This window comes from Phocoena sinus, chromosome 7 (genome assembly GCF_008692025.1).
Source record: "Phocoena sinus isolate mPhoSin1 chromosome 7, mPhoSin1.pri, whole genome shotgun sequence".
NCBI classification, from domain to species: domain Eukaryota; kingdom Metazoa; phylum Chordata; class Mammalia; order Artiodactyla; family Phocoenidae; genus Phocoena; species Phocoena sinus.
In genome coordinates this window covers 43,925,442-43,947,893 of record NC_045769.1, presented here as the reverse complement: position 1 = coordinate 43,947,893, position 22,452 = coordinate 43,925,442, and the positions used below count along the sequence as shown (strand labels likewise).

At 33.0% G+C, this 22,452-nt stretch overlaps 1 protein-coding gene across 7 annotated transcripts in view; it reads left to right on the top strand.

Annotated features, from left to right (window-relative positions):
* The window catches only part of GLS (glutaminase), an 85,730-nt gene that overhangs the window by 41,671 nt on the left and 21,607 nt on the right, over positions 1-22,452 (top strand). For 5 of the 7 annotated variants that reach the window (XM_032638666.1, XM_032638669.1, XM_032638672.1 and 2 more), the window contains 3 exons: positions 1,877-2,053; positions 4,212-4,343; positions 5,722-5,814. In XM_032638666.1, coding sequence (XP_032494557.1) covers positions 1,877-2,053; positions 4,212-4,343; positions 5,722-5,814 — 402 coding nt within the window. Of the gene's footprint in view, positions 1-1,876; positions 2,054-4,211; positions 4,344-5,721; positions 5,815-6,791; positions 9,438-22,452 lie in introns of those variants that run through there. The other 2 variants (XM_032638667.1, XM_032638668.1) reach the window with 2 other exon arrangements.

Here is a 22,452-nt window from a genome sequence, read left to right as displayed (position 1 = left end):
ATTGGTGCTTCTGATGAGTTTGTAATGTGAAGCTATGTAGTAACATTAATTACTGTTAATTTCTGTTTTACTTTACATTGCCTGCCTTTACTTTTTAAGGTAACCTTTTAGTAATCGTAAAGAATATATAAGGAAAGCTGGTAACAAGTAGATTTTGATGGAAGTCCAGGTCACAGTTTGTCACTTGCCCATTGTGAAGAACTATGAATTGGGAATCCAGACTATCAATAGAAAATCAGTCTAACCTGGCTAGTTTTAGCCATGTGACTTAGTTTCAATTACTGAACCCTGGTTTCATTATCTGTAGCATATGCTTGACCTAACTTCCTGCATTACATTGGACAAGTACATGAGATGTATGTGAAATTCCTTTGAAACTATAAAATGTTATATGAAATACAGTGTCATATTTACTTTTTATCCAGTGTCCCTTATTTTTTCCCTAGCCTATATGGATTTCTTCCATATGTTAATGTTTCTTTTCCTTTGGTACATGTATTTAACTTTGGCTGTCATAGCTTAGGTGCTACTAATCTACTGTGAAATTTCTATACTTCAGGGCAAAAATCAAGAGACAGCCATAGAAAACTTACTTGCTCTTTTGGAGAAAGGCTGCATCTAACTGAACATCTGTCAGGCTACCAGGAGAGTACTCTTAAATTGCGATTTGTCAAATTGAAAGTGTATCACCTTATGACAAACAAAATTTCCATTAATACTAATTATAAAGTAGGAATTGGTCATTGGAGTTTAAGTCTTCTTTTAGGAAGCCTTTCATAATTAAATCACCTGTACTATGTCTTTGCTATGTGGGTCCGTATAATAAGTAGATTCTGTATTTTTGAAGAAATAGGGAAGGGGTTTTAACATAAATAGGCAAAAGTGGAAGTCAGTCAAAAAGTGGCTTCTAATCAGTTTTCAAATTCACTGAGGTTAGTTAGTTTCCTTACTGCTATTTCCAAACCCCTTTGTGCCTCTTAAAGATCTTGGTATGAGAAAGGAAAATTATAAGTTGAGAACTGTCATATCTTTTTCTTCCTACTTCCTACCTTCTCCTTCTCTTCTACTTTCCTCTCAGTTTTGGTTACTGTTAGTGAAAAGTAAAATATAGCATTTACTTATTGTTTTAGTATTATGGGTAAATTTGGGTTTGGTTTGGTAAACTATTTCCATTATTTTGATTATATTGAAATGCAAAAATTTCACCCTACAGTGTACCTGGACTTCGCTTTTTTCATTCATTATAGTATATCTAGCACCCATAGTCAGTATCAAATAACTATTTGAATGTTAATAAATGGTTTAAAATGTAACATTTTGGTTTTAGGCACACAGAGCATGTAGGCTAGAACTGTCTTAGATTTTTTCCTTTAGTCCTTTGCATGTTGCCGTATGGGGATGCTGAGTTTTGGTACAGGCAAGATGTCAGTAAATTTTTTCTTAAAGTAGCAGTTTCTCATGTAGATGCTAGCTATCATAATACTGATGAATGTTGCTTTATTTTAAAAATCTCGGCTCTTTTTTCCCTGTTGAGTTAAAAATAATTATGTTTGTATATCCTACAGAAAGCATTACTATTTAAGCAAATATGAATATCACATGAGGCAATTACAAATCTTAGTGCTTAGGAGCTGGCTCTTCCTATCTTAGGTCTGCCATTAAAAGACTGAATAACTGGGCAAATTAGGATAAACCTTAAAGGGGCTAGAACATTGTTCACATTTAAATCTTTCTGTGTCATCAGGTTATCCCTTTGGAAGAAATATTTCAGATCTGTATGAAATACCAGATGACACAGATTATCTTAGAGGTCAACTGTACTACTAAAAATAATGTGAGCCTAAATTTTCAGAATTTAGTTTTTCCTTCCTTTTAGCTATGCTCCATCGAAGTAACATGTGAATCAGCTAGTGTGATGGCGGCAACACTGGCTAATGGTGGCTTCTGCCCAATTACTGGGGAAAGAGTACTGAGTCCTGAAGCAGTTCGAAATACACTCAGTTTGATGCATTCCTGTGGCATGTATGATTTCTCGGGGCAGTTTGCTTTCCATGTAAGTAATTGTTTAATCTTAATTTCTCTGGCAGGAAACTAGTCTGGACTAGTTCCTTTAAAAATACAGTTTGAACTTTGCTTCTAGAGCTGTACATTAATTTTAGAGAGGCTTGTTTTCAAGGTTAATTTGTTACAGAATTGGTAAGAAATAGAGTTAAGCAGTGTACGACATGTTCTTAAGAACTTGAAGTTTAATTTATAGAACCTTATCACTTTTATTTTTAAGGCATTTCACTGTACAGGCTTAGTACAGACTTTACTTTTAGTTGCTAATGTTTAGTATTATGGTGATTACATACCTCAGGAATTCTTTAAGTTCAGAAGGAGTGCATAACTGTGATGTTTAACATCTTTGGTTACAGCCATAGGTGTTTTAAAGGACTTAAAGTATATTAAAGTTAAAACTTAACAAAAATATACTCCTTTAAGCTCTGTTGTGAAATGTTATAGACTTTTCTTGTTTCGTTCTATGTCTAGTCTAGTCATAATGCCCTAAAAATTTATTTTGAAAATTTTAAAAATAGAAAAATAGATGCATTTAAAGTTAGAGAAAGACCAGTATCATATGATATCACTTATGTGTGGAATCTAAAAGAAAAATGATACAAATGAAATTATATACAGGACAGAAATAGATCCACAGACATAGAAAACAAACTTATGGTTACCAAAGGGGAAGAGGGTGAGGCATAAATTAAGAGTTTGGGATTAACATATACACACTACTATATATAAAAGAGAAAGCCAGCAGGACCTACTGTATACCACAGGGAACTCTGCTCAATATTTTGTAATAACATATAAGGGAAAAGAATCTAAAAAAAAAATATATATATATATATATATGTATGTATAACTGAATTACTTTGCTGTATACCTGAAATTAACACAACATTGTAAATTAACTATACTTCAATAAAAGTAAATAAATAGTTACCTGTTGCTCAACTTCAGTAATTATCAATTCATGACCAATCTTGTTTCATCTATATTACACCTAATTCCCCCACCCTTTTCATAGTTCAATATGTCCTAAATGATAGTCCTAAATGATAAGGACTCTAAAAAATACACAGCACCATTGTTATGTATAAAATCTGAAAAGAATTTTAATCTTTAATATCATCAAAATATTTAGTCAATAATGGAAAAGAATATGAAAAAGAATATATGTATAATTGAATCACTTTGCTGTACAGCAGAAAATAACGTTGTAAATCAACTGTACTTCAATAAAATACATTTAAAAAAATATTTAGTCAATATTCAGATTATCTGGATTATCTTAATTATTATTTTGCAATTTGTTTCACTTGGATTACAAATAAGGGTCATACATTGTGATTGGTTGTGTCTCTATTATTATTTTTTAAATCTTTAGTCTCCCCCTTAACCTCTTTTTTCTTGTTATTTTGGTTGAAAAAACTAGGTCATTTTTTCCTGTAAAGTTTCTTAGAGTTTGGTTTGCTTATTATGTCCCTTCCTTTGTCCATGGTATTCCCTGTAAATTGGTAGGTCCCATTCAGGTGATTATTTTGTTTTGTTACTTTTGTGCAAGATTACTTCTAGTAAAAGGTCTGAATGGTTAGTTAGCCATTAATGAACACTTCCCTGATGACATTAATTTTGTCTTTTATCATAATTGTCAAATTTTATATATGTAAGCTTAAATGTTTTGAAGAGGATTAATTTGAATTAGTACCATCTTATCTCTATTCTTTAGAATTTCTCTGCCAGTATACAATAATCTTCTAAGAAGAGATAATTTCTCATTGTTTTAGTCATAAAATATTTTTTGAAAATCACTTCATACTTAAAAGCAATACATGTTTATTATAAAACAATAAGAAAATATAGTCAAAAAGAATAAAATAAAAATGTGCATAGCCCCACAATTTAAATGTAATCTACTTTAATTCCTTAGAGTATATCTTTCACATATTTTCCTATATGTAAATATATCCCAACTGTTTTATAACTCTTTTCATTTACTATATTATAAACGTGTTGATAAATACATATCTACATTTTTAATGTTGGAATTCTATATGGATATATATACCATAATATTTTAACCAGTTCCCTTATTGTTGGACATAACTTTTCTTATTTTAAAATGTTAACATGAATGTCCATTTTTTTCAAATTATTTTCAGGTTGGTCTTCCTGCAAAATCTGGAGTTGCTGGGGGCATTCTTTTAGTTGTCCCCAATGTCATGGGCATGATGTGCTGGTCTCCTCCCCTGGACAAGATGGGCAACAGTGTTAAGGGAATTCACTTCTGTCACGTAAGCATATTTTCTTAATGAAAATAATGATCATATAAGTTGAGCCATCTGATGATTCTACTTTTTTACTCTTTTCCAGAGTTTATTGATTGTTGGCACTCTCACTGCCAGTCTGTCAGTTACTCAGTAGCCATGGACATGTTCATAAAGGAGCTTTAAATTGCCTCCACCACACAGCTCCCATATAATCATCGTCAGTAATTACAAATTACATTTGTTTGATGCTCATATTTTAATTTTCATGGTTATAATTAGTTTTCAGTTTCCAAAAGCTCAGCAAAAGATGCTAAACTTGGAGAAGTCATTTAAATTCCAACATAAATGAAAGATTATTATAGTTTACACTGTCATCTTTAATCGGCATGGTTGAATATCTTTATCCATAAACTACCTTTAAAAGTCTTTATTTTTTTGAGGACATAAGTACTGCAATTTAAAATTATTACTACTCTTAACCAGTTCAGTTTTTTTTTTTTAATTTTATTTTTATTCATTTTTTATTTTTGGCTGCTTTTGGGTCTTTGTTGCTGCACGCGGGCTTTTCTCTGGTGGCGACGAGCAGGGGCTACTCTTCGTTGTAGTGTGCAGGCGTCTCATTGCGGTGGCTTCTCTTATTGTGGAGCATGGGCTCTAGGCACATGGACTTAAGTAGTTGTAGCTCGCGGCCTTCAGTAGTTGTGGCTCGTGGGCCCTAGAGCGCAGGCTCAGTAGTTGTGGCACACGGGCTTAGTTGTTCTGCGGCATGTGGGATCTTCCGGGACCAGGGCTTGAACCCGTGTCTCCTGCATTGACAGGCGGATTCTTAACCACTGCGCCACCAAGGAAGCCCCTAGTTCAGTATTTTTTGTTGTTACCCAAGTCTTGCTAATATTTTATCTTCTGGTTTTATTTACATTTACTACTTCCTATAGTCTGCACTAAGTATAATTTTTTCTGCAGACTTTCTCAATTAAAATTCCAATTTATTTTTCAGTTTTACATATTTTACAAAAACTAGAGAATGACGTTGGATTCCTTATAGATTATAACCAGAATATTTCTTTATATTTTTGTGCAGCTTTATAGTTATTTGATAGAAAAATTATTTCATGTGGCCTATTATTATAATGCCCATTTTACAGGAAACGGCAGTTAAACAATTTGAGTGGCGGAGCCCTAGGGTCAGGCTAGTAAGCAGTGTTTTCAAAATCTGTAACCCACGTCTTCTTATTCTAATTTCAGTTCTCTTCTTGACGCATCATGCTGCTTTATTAACACGCAGTGGTCCTTTCCATGAGATAGTAGTTAAGTTGGACAGTATTAGTGTAATTTATTAAAATGTGAAAAAACAATAGCCAATGACTAGCCAGTTTCTTATACCTGTTTTGTTTAATTATAGGATCTTGTTTCTCTGTGTAATTTCCATAACTATGATAATTTGAGACACTTTGCAAAAAAACTTGATCCTCGAAGAGAAGGTGGTGATCAAAGGGTAAGCAAAATTCTTATTTAGATTATTATGTAATTTTTTTTAAGAGAGAGAAAATGAGGTTCACCAGTTTAAGTAAAACTTAGTTTGTTAGTGGCCTCATATCTTTACTAGTAACAAATGAGTGTAAAAAAATTGTTGACATTATCATCCTGGACCAATAGTACATAGATATTAAATATTACTGTTTTATTTAAATTGGAACTGGTTAGCCTAGGAGCAGGGGTTTCTCCCTTCCCCCATTTTTCTGCTATTTTAAGCAATATTTTAAAAAATTGATTCTGTTAAAAGAAGACAAATTGGAAAGTGCTACATGCTATAAAGAGAAAGCCTGTTTTTACTCTTAATATTTGTCAGTTATAGTCTTAAATTGAAGTTTATTTTGATGTGGATTGATATGTAAATGGGAAAGGATTATAGTATTAGTGAGAGACCTGACAAAGCTTCATAGTAAGTTTTATATAGGTCACGATAGATGAAGTATTTTGCTGTAGAAATGCAATATTTAATGCAATATTCCTGACACTGTTAGTTGAAGGTAACATTTGTTATCAGTGTGTTTGGCTTCATATTTTTGCACATATATACTCCTTTTTAAAGGAGTCAGAGCTCACATTCCAGGAACAAGATTTTTTTTTGTCTTTGTTGTTGTTCACTGCACTAAAGGACTTGTTTTGAATTTAAATTTCTTTGCATCCCAAATGGAAAATGTTTAGAGTAAAATTATCTAACTAGACTTGAAGCTAATATGTATGAAGCACTTATAAGTAGAAAAAAATTTTAACGCTTACTAAGTAAATTTTCCTATCGTTAGTTCCAATCAAAGTAACTTCTAATAATATATGAGAATTATGCAAAGCCGACAGAATAGAAACTTCCATGGGCATCAACATGAGTAACATGGAGCAAAACATCAGATGGTGGTGGGTGAAAATGTTAACAGATTTTAATAACATTCATTGAAAAATACCGTTTTATAGCTTGGACCTTTCTTCACTCAAGTGCACTAATAAATTATGTATGTTGCTTGAACAACTAGCATTCCTTTGGACCATTGGACTATGAAAGTCTCCAACAAGAACTTGCTTTAAAAGAGACAGTATGGAAAAAAGTGTCACCTGAGTCAAATGAGGACATCTCTACAACTGTAGTATATAGAATGGAAAGTCTGGGAGAGAAAAGCTAAAGAAATGGGTTCTAGTTTCAGAATGTTCTTCATTTAACCTTTCAAACATCTTTAGTTTTCTGGCATACTATATTTATTTGAATTTTTTGTGTTCTCAACCTTGGGTGCTGGAGCCATAAAGCTTTTTTTTCTTTTAATCTTTGTGTAAAGTTAATAGATTAAAAAGTGGATTTGTCAGTCTTTTTAAAAGTATTTATAAGTAAATAAAGCAAATTTGCTTTATTTTAAAAAAATGAAAGGAGAAATTTCTTAAAAATTTTTCTTGGTGTAATTAAAATTTTAACTATATATGTAGTAAGATAATCCCATTTTAACATAGTAACAAATTTGTAATTTCTTGGTTCTGAAACCCACACACTGAACTCAAATTTCATCCATTTTGTTTTTTCCAGTTTTAAAACTGACATGATGTCTCTAGTAGCAATAGAGCTAAATACAAAAATAAAAAGACTTAATAATAAATTCCAAATTATTTAATATAGCAGTAGATTATAAAATTAGCTTAAGATATTGTGCTATTTTTAGTAATAGATTGGCTTTAACTTTTTTTTTTCGGCTTTAAAGTTTTAAAAGTTTATTTAAAATTTTATCAAACACTTTAAAATGTCTTTGTGTTTTCACTTTGCAACTCCTTTGTTCTGTCAGAATTGTCATGTACAGGAGTGTCTTATGTTATTAAAGCATTCCAGCCAAAGAATTTCAGATGTAATATGACATGTTTCATTGTTAAAAAGCTATAATGGTTACTCAGAAGGAGCAACAGGGAGTGTCTTCAAGTGAAATGTTTACCTGGACAATTTTATTTTCGTAATATCCACGTAACTTTTTCCATGTTGTATTTAAATATGAATAGTGAATCTTGGTTTTTAGCTTTTAATAATTTCACAAATGCTAATGAATCTTCTATGATAAATTATAATAACATCTCATAAAGTTTGTTTTATTTGAATTCTTTTAGAGTATTTAGGAAATGAATTCAGTCTGAAGGTAGTTAGTATGCTACTAAAATGCCTGTTAGATCTGAATCCTTTTGTTTGGTTATATAAATGCAATATTGAGAATCAAAACTTGTTTTTAAGAAAAGGACTATAGGTTCTACACAACCTGATTTCAAATAATTCACAATGTTTAAAGTCAGTCTTGGCAAAGTGATTGTAAAATTGTGTAGGACCTATTCACACTTCTTCCTTCCTCTGTATACTTCTCTGGTTCTCCCCACAGTTCTCCCGCAGCTTCAGGATTTTGGAGGGCAGGGGTGAGGTCAGAAGGAGAACTTGATAGTTTCTTAGTATCATGGCATACATGTGGTAGGGTAAAGTCTATAAAAGTAATTGTAGTGTAGCAAAAAGTTTTTTCCTGGACGATTTAGATGCTAGTGCAAATACAGATATAGAAAGTCTTGATTATATGAGTTTGGGAACTATGATATTAGGAAAAGAAGTTCCTTTCCAAACTTGGTCAAAAGTCTTTTGGCCTAACTGAAGTATTAAACATATATTTAAATAATTATACGTTAGGTTTTAGAGGATACTACCAAGGATTTTATGGCTAATTCAGTGTTCCTCTGATGTACAGATGCATATCCTAACTGGCTGCTTCTGGTTTGGCCATTTATGTGAGAATGGTGTGGCTGAAGGCCTTACCTCTGCTACACCTTTGAACAGTGTCATTCGAATTAGTTTCACAGAGCTATTGTGCTTTGGGGAACTGAATGTCTAAATTTATAGTTTGCAAAACAGGCTTTATTTTTTTCCCCCCTGTGCTCTAATTGTTATATTTTACTGTTTCATTTGGAGGTAGGTTTTACTTTATAAAATGGAAACTTAATGTTTCATATTGTGTCCATATTTGTATAGATTTCAAAATTATGTTAATTTGTGCCACTTACTGTGTTTGTAAGGCTTAAATATACACTTACCAATGGAGTAGGGTTACCTACACTACTTTGTTTATAGAATCTTGTTAAGGATGAGCATCCAGAAATTTTTGTAGGAAGGTATAAATGGAAGAAGAGGGAAGATATTGTGAATAGGCCCCCAAACTTTATTTAAAAAAAAAAAAAAAAGGAAAACCTTTGCCGGATTTAAAGACATTATTTTGATTCTTTCAGTATTTTAAATACCTTTTCAAATAAAATTCTTGTATAGTACCCAGTATTTTTGGATTTAATGTTTTTTGCCATTACTGATTCTTGATATTCAAGCATTTTGAAGTTAGCATATTTGTTTTTCTTTTTTTTCATCATTAACATTTCATTTGAAATGCATATCCTTTCTGAAATACTTTATTTTTAGCATAAATGTTGTGCATTTTATCTTAGTGTTTGGATTAAACCATTTGTGTTATTTAGCTTTCTTTTATTTGCTTTGTATATTAATGTACCTTTTATTTTCCAGTATACCTACTTTTTGTATTGTACAATAAATTTATTTTAAGCTGATTTTATGGTTTTTTTTTATGAAAGCAACTTCATTTTAAGTACAGTAGTTGGAATTTTAACTTAAAAAGTCATCCTTTATGAAGATATTAAAATGCTTTATATTTTTAGCTAATTCTGAGGCTGCTGTGAAGAGAAAGTGTAGAAATACTCAAGGGCGTCATTTGATTCTTTTTTTTTAAGGCAGTATAGCGTTGGTGAGTTCTTTTTTTTGCAGGGAGGACGTTTTTCTATTGGTTGTACTAGAAGTATTTGAATAAAGACTTTTCTCCCAATTTTTTTTTTTTTTTTTCTATTTGACAACTTTAAAAAAAAAAACCCACTACCCCATTTGCAGGTTCTTTCTGCTTTCTGAGGAAGAATATCAATGATTCACTATGTAATTGTTGTTTTACCTATTGTCCAGAGTAGGAATAACATGTTGCTAAAATCAAATGAAGAGTATTATTGCTTTAGAATAGAACTGTCAGTCTCAGTAGAATGTATATTGAGTAGAATAACTGTAATATTAAAATTCACCCTAACTACTTTTTAAGGAATTTAACTTTCAGAAGGAAGTTAGTATATTTACACAGCATGATCCAAATTATAATGAGGTTACATGCATTGTAGATCAAATACAATACTTTAAATTTTTGTTTGATGAAATCTTCCATTCATATCCAGAGAAGACATCCCAAATATAGAAGTTTTAAAAACTCTTTGAAGGGGAAATACTGTTGTTTACAGGAATTTGTATTTATCTGTGGGCTTTTTTCATAAAGTTCTTTTGGGATTAGTAAATAGGCAGTTCCATTGTCATGGTATATTCAATATGTAAGTTTGTGATCACTTGCTATTAAAGATACATTTGGCGTTGTTTTTGTTGTTGATGTTTTTAATCCATTTGAAACAGAGAGGTAACTCAGAGCTTGATCTGACAGTGTAGTTTCATAGGCATGTACGTATGTGGAAAGAACCACTGATATTGTCAGTCGGTATCTTGATAATTTATATACAATGTATGTGTTTATGTGTATATCTAATAGATGTCTATCTATATATTTATCTATGTCCATTATCCATAGCCTAAAAATCAGCAGCAATTATTTTTACATAGTATGTCACGTGTAAATGGTTCATCGATCTATTCCAGGTTTTGTCGTAAGAGAACTTCGAACATTTTTGCTGCCCCGGAATTTATAAAATATAACATATTTTACTTGTTCAGTTTACCTTTAAAGATTTGTGGTTTCTGTTTTGCTCCCATTCACTACTAGCACTGTCAGAGTAGAATAATGATATTGGAGAACTCCACAAAAGGGAAAGCAAGAACATCAGATTTCATGTGGAAGCTGACTTTAGTGTCCAGAATTATTATATTGAAGGATTGTATTCAACTTAAAATAATGTACTTCTTAGTTTGAACAGTTTACTTTATGGAATAGTTTTATTCTAAAAATTGTGCACAATTTTTAGTTTTAAGAGTCTCCGCTATTCATTTGTAAAAATTTGTTTTTCTCCATGATGGTCTTGAAAATGCTAGAATGCATTTTTTTTTTTTTAAGTAACATGCTTTCTGTTCAGTTCCTTCTTTACCATTTTATATTAAATACAATATTTAATTAAAACCAGATGTTGGAGATGGGGCTTGTTATGATTCATCATGGCTCATCCCTCAAATTTTTACGCACATTTATTCAGGTTACTTTAGTCCATTCACTGTCATGAAATTCAAGGCCAAAATTATACATGAACATACATTCAAGTATATCATTCATCCACATTTATTTCAGATTGTAACACAGTTAAAACATTTGTTTTCTACACTGTTTAGAAGTGGAAGGAATTTAACTGGACTAGGAGAGATTCTTTTTTTCCTCTTCTCCCTCTTTCTGACCCAGTAGTAGTTTATTAATGTGAATACCATACAATGCACATTGAAGAAATTTAGAAATTACACTTAGTCTGGACTTTTTGCTTTTAAAATTACTATAAGGTCATCTAGGGCAAAAATCTATCCAATATAAAAGAGAGCTGGCAAAACTTGACTTTTTAGAGTCCTTAACTACTTAAATAGTAATAGAAAAGGTACTTTTTTTTTAAATTGTTAAATAGATAAATCTTTATTTAATGAACTGATTTTATTACTGCGGTTTTAAAACATTCTAAATTTATATTGTGAGCATACGAAAGGAAGGAAATTTATTTTAAGTTTGACTTAGTTAACCTTACCTGTTTTGTAGATTGTAGATCTGTTAGTAATTTTAATAAGTTGTAGCTATAGAGATTTTTAAGATGTGTAAAACCAGCACTGATCAAAACTTTTATAATGGCTTCCTGATCCATTGACCTTTAATTAAAATGAATAGGCTACTAATTAGCACTTAGCACATTGCTTTTCTGGTGGCGTCCGTGGTATTTTTGGCATAAATTACAAAACACTTCTTATTGGGAATTGTTATGTTTTGGTTAAATAAAGAAGTGATGATCCTTGATTCCAAGTGCTTTGATGAACTCTGTAAGCAGTCCAGTATGGAGGCTCATAGAAAAGAGTAATAAAATGACAAATTCTGGCAGTTGATCTCATAACACTGTTGTTATTATTATTAGACTTCTAACTCTAAATTTCATCTACTAATTCGAAAATATTTTAGTTAAAATCTCAGTGGTAGAGAACAATTTGGTATACTTACTTTTAGGCCAAATTTTATATCTGAGGACCTGATTTTTCTGGATATAGTATTATAAAAAATAATGATTTTTATTTTATCAAGTATTTACCTTGCTGAAATGTTTTCAGTCCTAATGTATCAGATGATTAAAATTATCTATTTGGAGGGCTTAGCTTTTAAAAGGACAAATTCTTACCTGAGACAGTTTTAAATGTCTGTTTCATATTATATTTCTGGTGATTTTTGTTTACATAATGAAAATCTCTTTGGCCTAGCAATTCCACTTGGAACCCTTAGTTATAATTTTAATTCATATCCTGTAAACAGTTGAAGAATTTTTTTTTATTTTTAAAACATAGTTTATGCTTTCTAGATATTTGATGTTCTTTCATTTACCGTAATCTTGTAATTTATTAGAATCACATGGTTGAGCTGGAAAGTAATCTTAAAGGTTATCTGGTGCAAACTCCCATTCCTCCCAGCCCTCTTTTCCAGGTAGCACCTTGCTTTCTCAATTAATGTATTTACTTTTATTTTCTCTTTTTTGATGGGGTTGGTTTATGTTTTTTGGGACAGTTATTTGTTGGTTGTTTATTTTTATTGAGAAGCATAACTAGCAGTACTGGTTAATATGATTGTAAGTTATTTGGCAAACTGATTGTCCCATCATTGTTTATTAAAACTACTTAATTGTATTTTTCTAGTATATAGTTATATGCCATGTTTATAAAGACTAGTAAAGTTAGAAGTGAATGTCACAATTATACAGTAGTTCTAAAAATAAAAACATTACCCCAGAACCTTTGAAAGAAAGTAAAGAGTAGCAGAAATGTGACTCTAAAAATGAATGTTGCACCACTGGCTTTTTAAATTAAATTCCTTTGGGATTAGGCTAAATATATAAGTAAAAAGATTTTAAGTAACCAAAAGATTATTGGAGTTCTAAACAAATGTTTTCTCGAAAAAAAAAATATTTTTTTTTCTTTTTAGGTTGTCTTTTTTTCCCAGCACATTGTTTTTATTTTAGATGTTTGGATCTTTGAGTGGCTTCAGAATAAGGCTCTGTATTTGTCTATTACTCTGTTGTGTGTCTTGTCCTTAGCATCCACCTTTTTCATAATTCTGGGATTTTTATTTTTTATTCATGAAGTAAATGTATATTGCTGTTCTTGAAATGCATTAATTTTTAAAAGACTTAGTTGACTTAAATGTTAAAACTTAAATATTATTACTCTTTAAAAAAAGTACCAGTTTCTTCTCAGAATTTAAACTTGCCTAGGAAGCTTTTCTCCCCACAAGTTTGTATAGGTGAGAACCTGAACTTTTAAGTGACTGGCTCTTGTTCAAATAAGCTCTGCTTGCTTTCACCTTATATCTATTAAAATTAGAATGATGCTGAAATATTAGCATCAGTTATGCAAATATAACTATTCATGTTTGGACCATTTCATTGTAAGATCCAAATTAAAATGATGATCTTCAGCCTCTTGTTAAACTTTTCCTTAGCTCAGAATTAATAGTTTTCATTATTTTGTGTATGCCTTTCACGAAACATCGCTAAGGATCATTACAATTCGTCCTTTGAGGGGATAACATAAAACTTAAGTGTTGTTTCCATTTAAAAGAGATTAAATGATGTGATATAAATTATTTATTGAACTCAATCCAAGGTCTGTTTTTTGTTCTTTCTCATAGTGCCTCAAAATTAAAGATCCTAATTGAAAAACTCAAAATCTGTTAATCTTGAGTATTCTCTTTTTCACCCTTTCCTATCGTAATTAACTTTTGGCTGAAAATGAGGTAACTTTAAAAATTATATCAAAGTTACTCATAAAATGGCTTTTCATTTTCAAATCTTCACATTGCTGATACGTTCATTTCCAAATCTTTTAATGTTGTTGACATTTGCCACTACTTTTATTTAAAATATTTTTTTTAATCCATAAGTGTTAAAGTGTAAACTTTTTTTCAATATGATATAGCTTATTGTTGGTAATTTGTTTTACAATCAACTTTGAATACATGCATCTGTGGGTCCAGGCCTATGCACAAGTTTTATAACTTAAAGAAATGAACTAAATAATATTGTTTCTACTTTGAATTGAAATGAATAAATGCTACATTTTCTGCAAAATGGAACTTCATTTTGACATCCTTTGAAGTTGCAGGACAAGTGATTTTGTTAAAATTTTTGTGGTGACTAATACTATTAACCCTCTTTAATCATACCAATAAAATATTTCTGCCTTAATATTTCCTCTTTTTACCCAAAAGAGAAACTTTAGAGAATGGTTTTCGGGAGGAGGGAAGTAGAGCTTAACTTTCTATTACCTGTTTGTGAAGTGTTTCAACTAAAATATGCTGTTACAACAGTCATTGTATGACATTTTTTCTTTTTCACCTAAAGGAGAAACAAAGGAGAAAAAACGAATTGCTGTGTTTTTAGCCAAGTAATAAAAACTGGAGAAGCTTTAATTTTTATTTTGTCTCTGTTGTGCAATTTTATTTTACATCCACCATATATGTCTGCCACAGAACCATCACTGTTGTTTATTTGGTATCCCTTATATGTTGGGCTTTGTCATGTAATGATCTACTTACTGGCATGTTAGTACATTTACCTTGTACATGTGGGGCTTTTGGATAGAGAGCTGCTGCTGTTTGCATATTGTGTTTTACAGTTTTTGCTTTGTGTAAGTTCTTATTCATTGCCATTGCAAGGTTTAGAATTTTGCGTTAGTTAAGAATTAGGGATCTTCTGCAGAAGTTTTTAATAGATTGAAACTTTTGGTTTACCTAGTATTTTTTGGACTTATATAGCATCAATGAGTGCTGGCGTTTGGGCATAGGATCTGAGTGGGTAGCCTGATGTGATACACTGTGGGCATGAATTTCTGAGTTTTGTTTTGCTTTTCTTTTTATTTTTCTATTTACACACACACACACACACACATGCACACACACAGTGTTCAGGCAGTATGTTATGTGTTGGAGATGCTGCTCTAAGAGGCAAGGTTCCTCCCCCTGTGATGGTTACAATCTGTAGAAACAGGGAGGCTGCCTCAATTCTCTAACTCTAGGATTGACGGGGCTGAGTTTTCTGTGCCATATACCAGCAAGCATATTAAATAACACTGGCATCTAAACATCCTTGGGACTCCTAGATAAAATTTCAATTCCATCAATTGTATGTTTGGCTCACTTAATTCCACTCAGCTAGAGAGGTTCAGAAATATGCCATTCTTTAGTATTATATTGGCACAAATTTGTTACCCTGTGCCAACTCAATACGGTAAATCAGTGAGTTACTTTTTTTCATTTCTTATCTAGAAAACTTTAGAATATAAAGCTTGAAAAAAAAAAAAGCCAGGTGTTTGATAACTAAGCAATCCCTGGAAGGTTGAAGGGATAAAATGAAGGGTGGTAACCAAAAAGTCTTTAAATATGTACCAAGAGAAAAAATAATAGCCAACATTTTTATGTCACTGTCAGCTTTTCTTCAGTAAGTAACAATAGACACTGACTTGTCTGTAGATGTACATAATGCCAAGTGAGTTTGACATAAAGTTTTAAGGCTCAAGTCTAATATTGATAAAGGAAATTTTGTACAGTGAATCTACCACTGATTTTTCACTATAATTCTTAAAATTTCAAAGAAATATTTCCAATTTGGTAAGTTAATAAAGTTCACCCTCCAGGGCTTCCCTGGTGGCGCAGTGGTTGAGAGTCCGCCTGCTGATGCAGGGGACACGGGTTCGTGCCCCGGTCAGGGAAGATCCCACACATGCCGCAGAGCGGCTGGGCCCGTGTGCCATGGCCGCTGAGCCTGCGCGTCCAGAGCCTCTGCTCCGCAACGGGAGGCCACAACAGTGAGCGGCCCGCGTACCAAAAAAAAAAAAAAAAATCACCATTCAAATCCTGACATTTATTTAAAGTACAATTATCTGTTCACCCACTCCTACCAAATAGATGACTGAATATAAGCCTAAGAGTCTATGAACACATGCATTTTTTTTTGTTTTTTGTTTTTGTTTGTTTGTGGTACGCGGGTCTCTCACTGTTGTGGCCTCTCCCGTTGCGGAGCAGCAGGCTCAGCGGCCATGGCCCACGGGCACAGCCGCTCCGCAGCATGTGGGATCTTCCTGGACCGGGGCACGAACCCATGGCCCCTGCATTGGCAGGCGGACTCTCAACCACTGCGCCACCAGGGAAGCCCAAACTTTTTTCTTTTTAAGCTCACTTTAAAACCAACTGCATGTTGACTGTAAATCTTCAGCAGAAAGGAGAAAAGAGAAAGGACTGGTTCAGACTATGAAGTAATAATGTGCCACCCTCCTGATTAGAAAACTACAATTAGCTTTCTTCATTAAGTATTTGCTCGCTGCTGGACCAAATGCACAAAAACAAACAGGTTTTATAGGACTTGGGGCCAAATCCAGTGACCGTGTTGTAATTTATTTTGCCATAGACAACTTTCTTTGTAGAGATGCAAGGAAAACGGAGGAAGGCAGTACTACTAGAGAAGTTAAAAAGTGTTTTACAAATAACGTGCAGAATAGGTGCAAAAGTTTATTCATTTGTTCATTTACCTTTATGCAGCAATTTGGAGCACCTCCTACAAGACAGGAACTACTCTATGTTCTGGGCAAGATCACATGAGACATGATCTCATAGACCATAAATACCAGGAGTCAATACAGGAAATAACAGCCTAGATAAGTAACTACATAAGATAATTTCAAATAGTGTTATATCTACAAAAAATGAACTTATGTCACTGTTCTATCTTAATAATTTTGAAATCTCAAACTTTGTTAAGCAGGCACCCCCAAAAAAGGCTAACTTAGGTACTTCAGTCTGTATCATTACATAGTTAATTGTGGAACCAAGAAAAAGCCTTCTTTAGCTGGATTCTTGGAGTTAATGGCCACCTGGACCACCTGACAGAATAGTGTTTATCTTTTTGGAATGTTAAAATTACAAATTTTTTTAAGTATAGGAAACAATAAAGAACTTCTTTAAGAACTGATACTGGTGATAATGGCCCATTTGCAAAGTTTCTACCTAATTCTGAGTAGGCTCTTCAATGCTCTAGAAGTCGGTTTGGTGGCTCTTCACCCATTTTCCCCACCCTCCACTCCTACCTCTTACAGCCACCAATCTGTCCTCTGTATCTATGAGCTTGATTTTTTGTTTTTAGATTCCAAATATGAGAGAGATCATATAGTATTTGTCTTTCTCTGTGTGCCTTACTTCATGTGGTACAATGCCCTTGAAGTCTATCCATGTTGTCTTAAATGGCAAGATTTCGTTCTTTTTTATGGCTCAGTAATATTCCTGTGTGTCTCACAACTTTTTATCCACTCATCCATTCATGGGCACTTTGTTTCTGTATGTTGACTATTACAAATAATGCTGCAGTGAAAATGGGGGTGCATATATCTTTTCAAGTTAGTGTTTTCATTTTCTTCAGTAAATGCCTAGAAATGGAATTGCCGGATCATATGGTAGTTCTGTTTTTAATTTTTTGAGTAACCTCCATACTGTTTTCCATAGTGCTGCACCAATTTACATTCCCACCAACGGTGTACAAGGGTTTCCTTTTCTCTGCATCCTCGCCAACACCTGTTGTTTCTAGTCTTTTTGATAATAACCATTCTAACAGGTGTGATATTTCACTGTGGTTTTGATTTACATTTCCCCAATGATGTAGAGCATATTTTTATGTACCTGTTGGCCGTCTGAATGTCTTTGGAAAAATGTTTGTTTATATCTCATTCTTTAATTGGACTATTTATTGTGTTGCTGAGTTGTATGAATTCTTTACATATTTTGGATATTAGCCCCTTATCAGACATATGATTTGCAAATATTTTCTCATATTAAGTAGGTTGCCTTTTCATTTTGTTGATGGTTTCCGTTGCTGTGTAGAAACTTTTTAGTTTGATATAGTCCTGCTTGTTTATTTTTGTTTTTGGTGTCAGATTCAAAAACATCATCACAAGACCTGTGTCAGGGAGCTTACTGCTTATGTTTTTTCTAGGAGTTTTACAATTTTAGGTCTTAGGTTCAAGTTTTTTAATCCATTTTTAGTTAATTTTTCTGTATAGTGTATGATAGTGGTCCAGTGTCATTCTTTTGCATGTGCCTGTTCAGTTTCCCCAACACTGTTTATTGAAGAGGCTGTCCTTTCTCCATTGTATATATTTGGTTCCTTTGTTGTAAATTAATTGACCATATATGTTTGGGTTTATATCTGGGTTCTATTCTGGTCCATTGGTCTCTGTATCTGTTTTTATACCAATACCATCTGTTTTAATTATTGTAGCTTTGTAATATGATTTGACATCAGGGAGTGTGATGCCTCCAGCGTTGTTTTTCTTAAGATTGCTGTGGTTATTTGGGGTCTTTTGTGGTTCTGTACAAATTTTAGATTTATTTTCTATTTCTGTGAAAAATACCATTGTAATTTTTATAGGGATTGCATTGAATCTGTATATTAATTTGGGCAGTATGGACATTTTAACAGTATTCCAGTTCATGAACACAGAATATTTTTTTGTTTATTTGTGTTGTCTTCAGTTCCTTTCATTAATGCCTTGTAGTTTTCAATACAGGTCTTTCACCTACTTGGTTAAAGTTATTCCTAGGTGTTTTATTCTTTTTGATGCAATTGCAAATGAGATTGTTTTCTTAATTTCTCTTTTTTGATAGTTTGTTATTAGTGTATAGAAATGCAACAGACTTATTGTGTATTGATTTTGTATCTTACAACTTCACCGAATTCGGTTATTCTAACAGTTTTTTGATGGAGCCTTTAAATTTCTATATATAATATCACGTCATCTGCAAATAGTGACAGTTTGACTTTTTCCTTTCCAATTTGGATTTCTTTTATTTCTTTTTCTTGTCTTGATTGCTTTTTATCTAGGACTTCCAATACTATGTTGAATAAAAATGGTGAGTGGGCATCCTTATTTTGTTCCTGATCTTAGAAGAAAAGCTTTCAGCTTTTCACTGTTGAGTGTGGTGTTAGCTGTGGACTTGTCATATATGGCCTTTATTATGTTGAGTTACATTCCCTCTATGCCCACTTTGTTGAGAGTTTTTATCCTAAATAGTTGTTGAATTTTGTCAAATGCTTTTTCTGCATCTATTGAGATGATCATAATGATTTTTATCCTTTATTTTGTTAATTTGGTGGAACACATTTACTGATTTGTGGATGTTGAACCATCCTTGCATCCCTGCAATAAATCCTACTTGATCATGCTGTATGATCCTTTTAATGAATTGCTGAATTTGCTTTGCTAATATTTTGTTGAGGATTTTTGCATCTATGTTCATCAGGAATATTGACATGTAATTGTCTTTTATTGTGATATCTGTCCGGTTTTGGTATCAGGGTGATGGTGACCTTGTAAAATGAGTTTGGTAGAGTTCCCCCCGCTTCCAGATTCAGAAGATGCATTTTTCAGTCCTTTTGTTTGTCTCCTCTAAATGTCTATTAGCTAAACTCAATTTATTAAAACGTTTATAAATCCTTACTTTTCACAGAACTCAAAGTTAGGGGTTTTCATTAATCCTATTTACGTATAAAAGTTCTATGATCTGGAACTTTATTATCCAAAAATGAATATCTTTATTCACATCTGCACTTTTTTAAAAATTAATTAATTTATTTGTTTTTATTTTTGGCTGTCTTGGGTCTTTGTTGCTCCACACAGGCTCTCTCTAGTTGCAGCAAGCAGGGGCTACTCTTTGCGGTGTGCGGGCTTCTCATTGTCGTGACTTCTCTTGTTGCAGAGCATGGGCTCTAGGCACGTGAGCTTCAGTAGTTGTGGCATGCGGGCTCAGTAGTTGTGGCTTGTGGGATCTAGAGTGCAGGCTCAGTAGTTGTGGCACATGGGCTTAGTTGCTCTGCAGCATGTGGGATCTTCCCAGGCCAGGGATCGAACCCGTATCCCCTGCATTGGCAGGCGGATTCTTAACCACTGTGCTACTAGGGAAGCCCCTGCACTTGTTTTTAGTGTAAATTTTTTTTTGGAAACCAACAAAACTAGAATGATTCAGTGATGAAAAGATGAAATAATGAAATATTCTATCCTCATTTAGAGACAGTTACAGTTGTCCTTCTATACATTTGATTTTTAGTTTAATGACTGTTAAATATAAGCAAAAATCACAAAAATATGCCATGTATACTAGACTATGAAGAAACAATTCTGCTATTAAAGTGTATTTAAAAAATAACTTCTGCCTTTCCCAATGTCTGTATTCTGGTGGTGAGCGGTAAATGTACGCATTTTCCATCTGTTCTCCTTTCTTCCAGAATTGCATTTATAATAATGTAGTACGGTACAAAAGTGGTCAAGTAGTCCATTTTTTCTCTGAAGTTGCTTTCCCACTTACATAACTGTAAGAAAGTGGCTAAGACTCTTCTGGTCTCTAGGTTTCCTCTTCAATATTGTTAGTCCCTGTTTTACTTAGTTACCAAACAATTTTTCATCTCTTCTATATACCAAGAATTTTGTTTTCCTCTTGAGTGTGTTTTCTCCTCTTCTTTTCTGTTGCTATGTGTAGGTCCCCCACCAATGTCCAAAATTAGATCCTTTTATATAAGTTAATACATATAACCTTTAAAATTATTTTTCTTTCTTTCTATTAAGAACCAGTTATCCCTCAGTATTTATTAGTTTTTGTTTAAACAGCATGTAACAGAATTAATTCAAGATATTTAGCTAATTTAATTTGGCAGAGAGTCAGATTTTATATAAACCTTAGCATTATCTTGTTCATTATTCATTCATGAATTAGTTCTTCATTCAACTAGTGTTTATTTATTTATTGCCTATTATGTGCTAGAAACTGCAGAGTGCTTAATGTATGCAGTGGTTAATGAGACAAGTATGATCCAGCTCCTGGTGTTTGCAATCTAGAGGGGGTTGCAGATATGGAATAAATCATTACTAAAATAATTAAAAGGTGATAAGTGATTTGTTCATACTGATACATGTAGATCTATCTAGTTCATTTTAACTGCTATAAAGGAGGTGAAATGATATATACCATATGACACTTTTTATATACCCATGACAGACTTTTTGAGACAAATACACAACACAGTCAAAAGTATAAGAACATGCACTCAGGTCTTCAGTAAAAAAAAAGCTTACCTCTGGGAGGAAAGGGAGTGGATGCAGGGGAAATAGTTAACTGTATCTTTAATATTTTATCTCTTTAAAAAATCCTAATCAAATATGATGGTAATAAATGAAAGGAAAAGTACAGAGTAGAGTGCTAGGAGAGGGTATAACACGAAGACCGCATTTTACCTGGATGAAGAGGTATGGTTAGTTTTCCATGAAAGGCGATAGTTAAATTTAGAAGGAGTTAGAGGAAGGGCAGAGTAGGATTAATAGGATAGTCTGGGTTTAAAGGCTCCAGGACAGGAAGGAGTTTAGTACATCTCAGAAGGTGAAAGAAAGCAAATGTGAGGCAAGGTGAACAGAGATTGGCCCTGGATGAGTCTTAGAGATAAGATCACATCATGTAAGCGTAGGCCTTCTCATATTTTAATGTGCATCTGAATTGTTAGTGTCCTAATTTTAAAATGGAGATTCCTGAAGCCCAACCCCGAAGACTGATTTTAAAATCTGCATTTTTAGTAAGCATCCCAGGTGTTTCTGCTGCAGGTACTTCTCTGAACACAGTTTGGCGAACATTTATGTAGGGTTTTATATGCCATATTAAGAGTTCTGGACTATTCAAAGTGCAGTTGGAAACTTGAAGACTTTTAAGAAGAGGAGTGACACGATTTGGTCTTTAAACACTGCTCTGTGGGAACAGATTAGAAGGAGACAAAAGTTGAAGTTCTGGGCCCGAAATGAGATGTGGTAGTGCCTTAGAATAGGGTATTAGAGGTGGAAAAAGTAGACAGATATGTGTTTAAGAGATGAAATTGGCAGCACTTGTTGATAGTATTTGGTGGGTGAAAAAGAATGAGATACCAAGTTGACTACCATGTTTTTAGTAGGAACAATAGGGCAGTTTGCTCCTGCAAACTTTGGAAGTACAGAAAGAAATTAATTTTGGTTATAACAGTTAGGGATCTATTTGACTACAGATATCAGGAGGTTGATCAACAGTGGTTTAGACAAATGGGGTTATTTTTCTAATATAACAAGTCTGGGGGTAGATAATACAGGACTAGTGCTATCAGTAAGGTATGCTTTCTGCTGTGACCAACCTTAGTGTGTGGATGTTAGACTTCATGCCTGCCACCTTATAGTTGCCAGATAGGTGTTTCACTTTTGGCCTCATTTGTATGGTCAAAGTAGAAGAAAGAGTGACACCTAAATCAG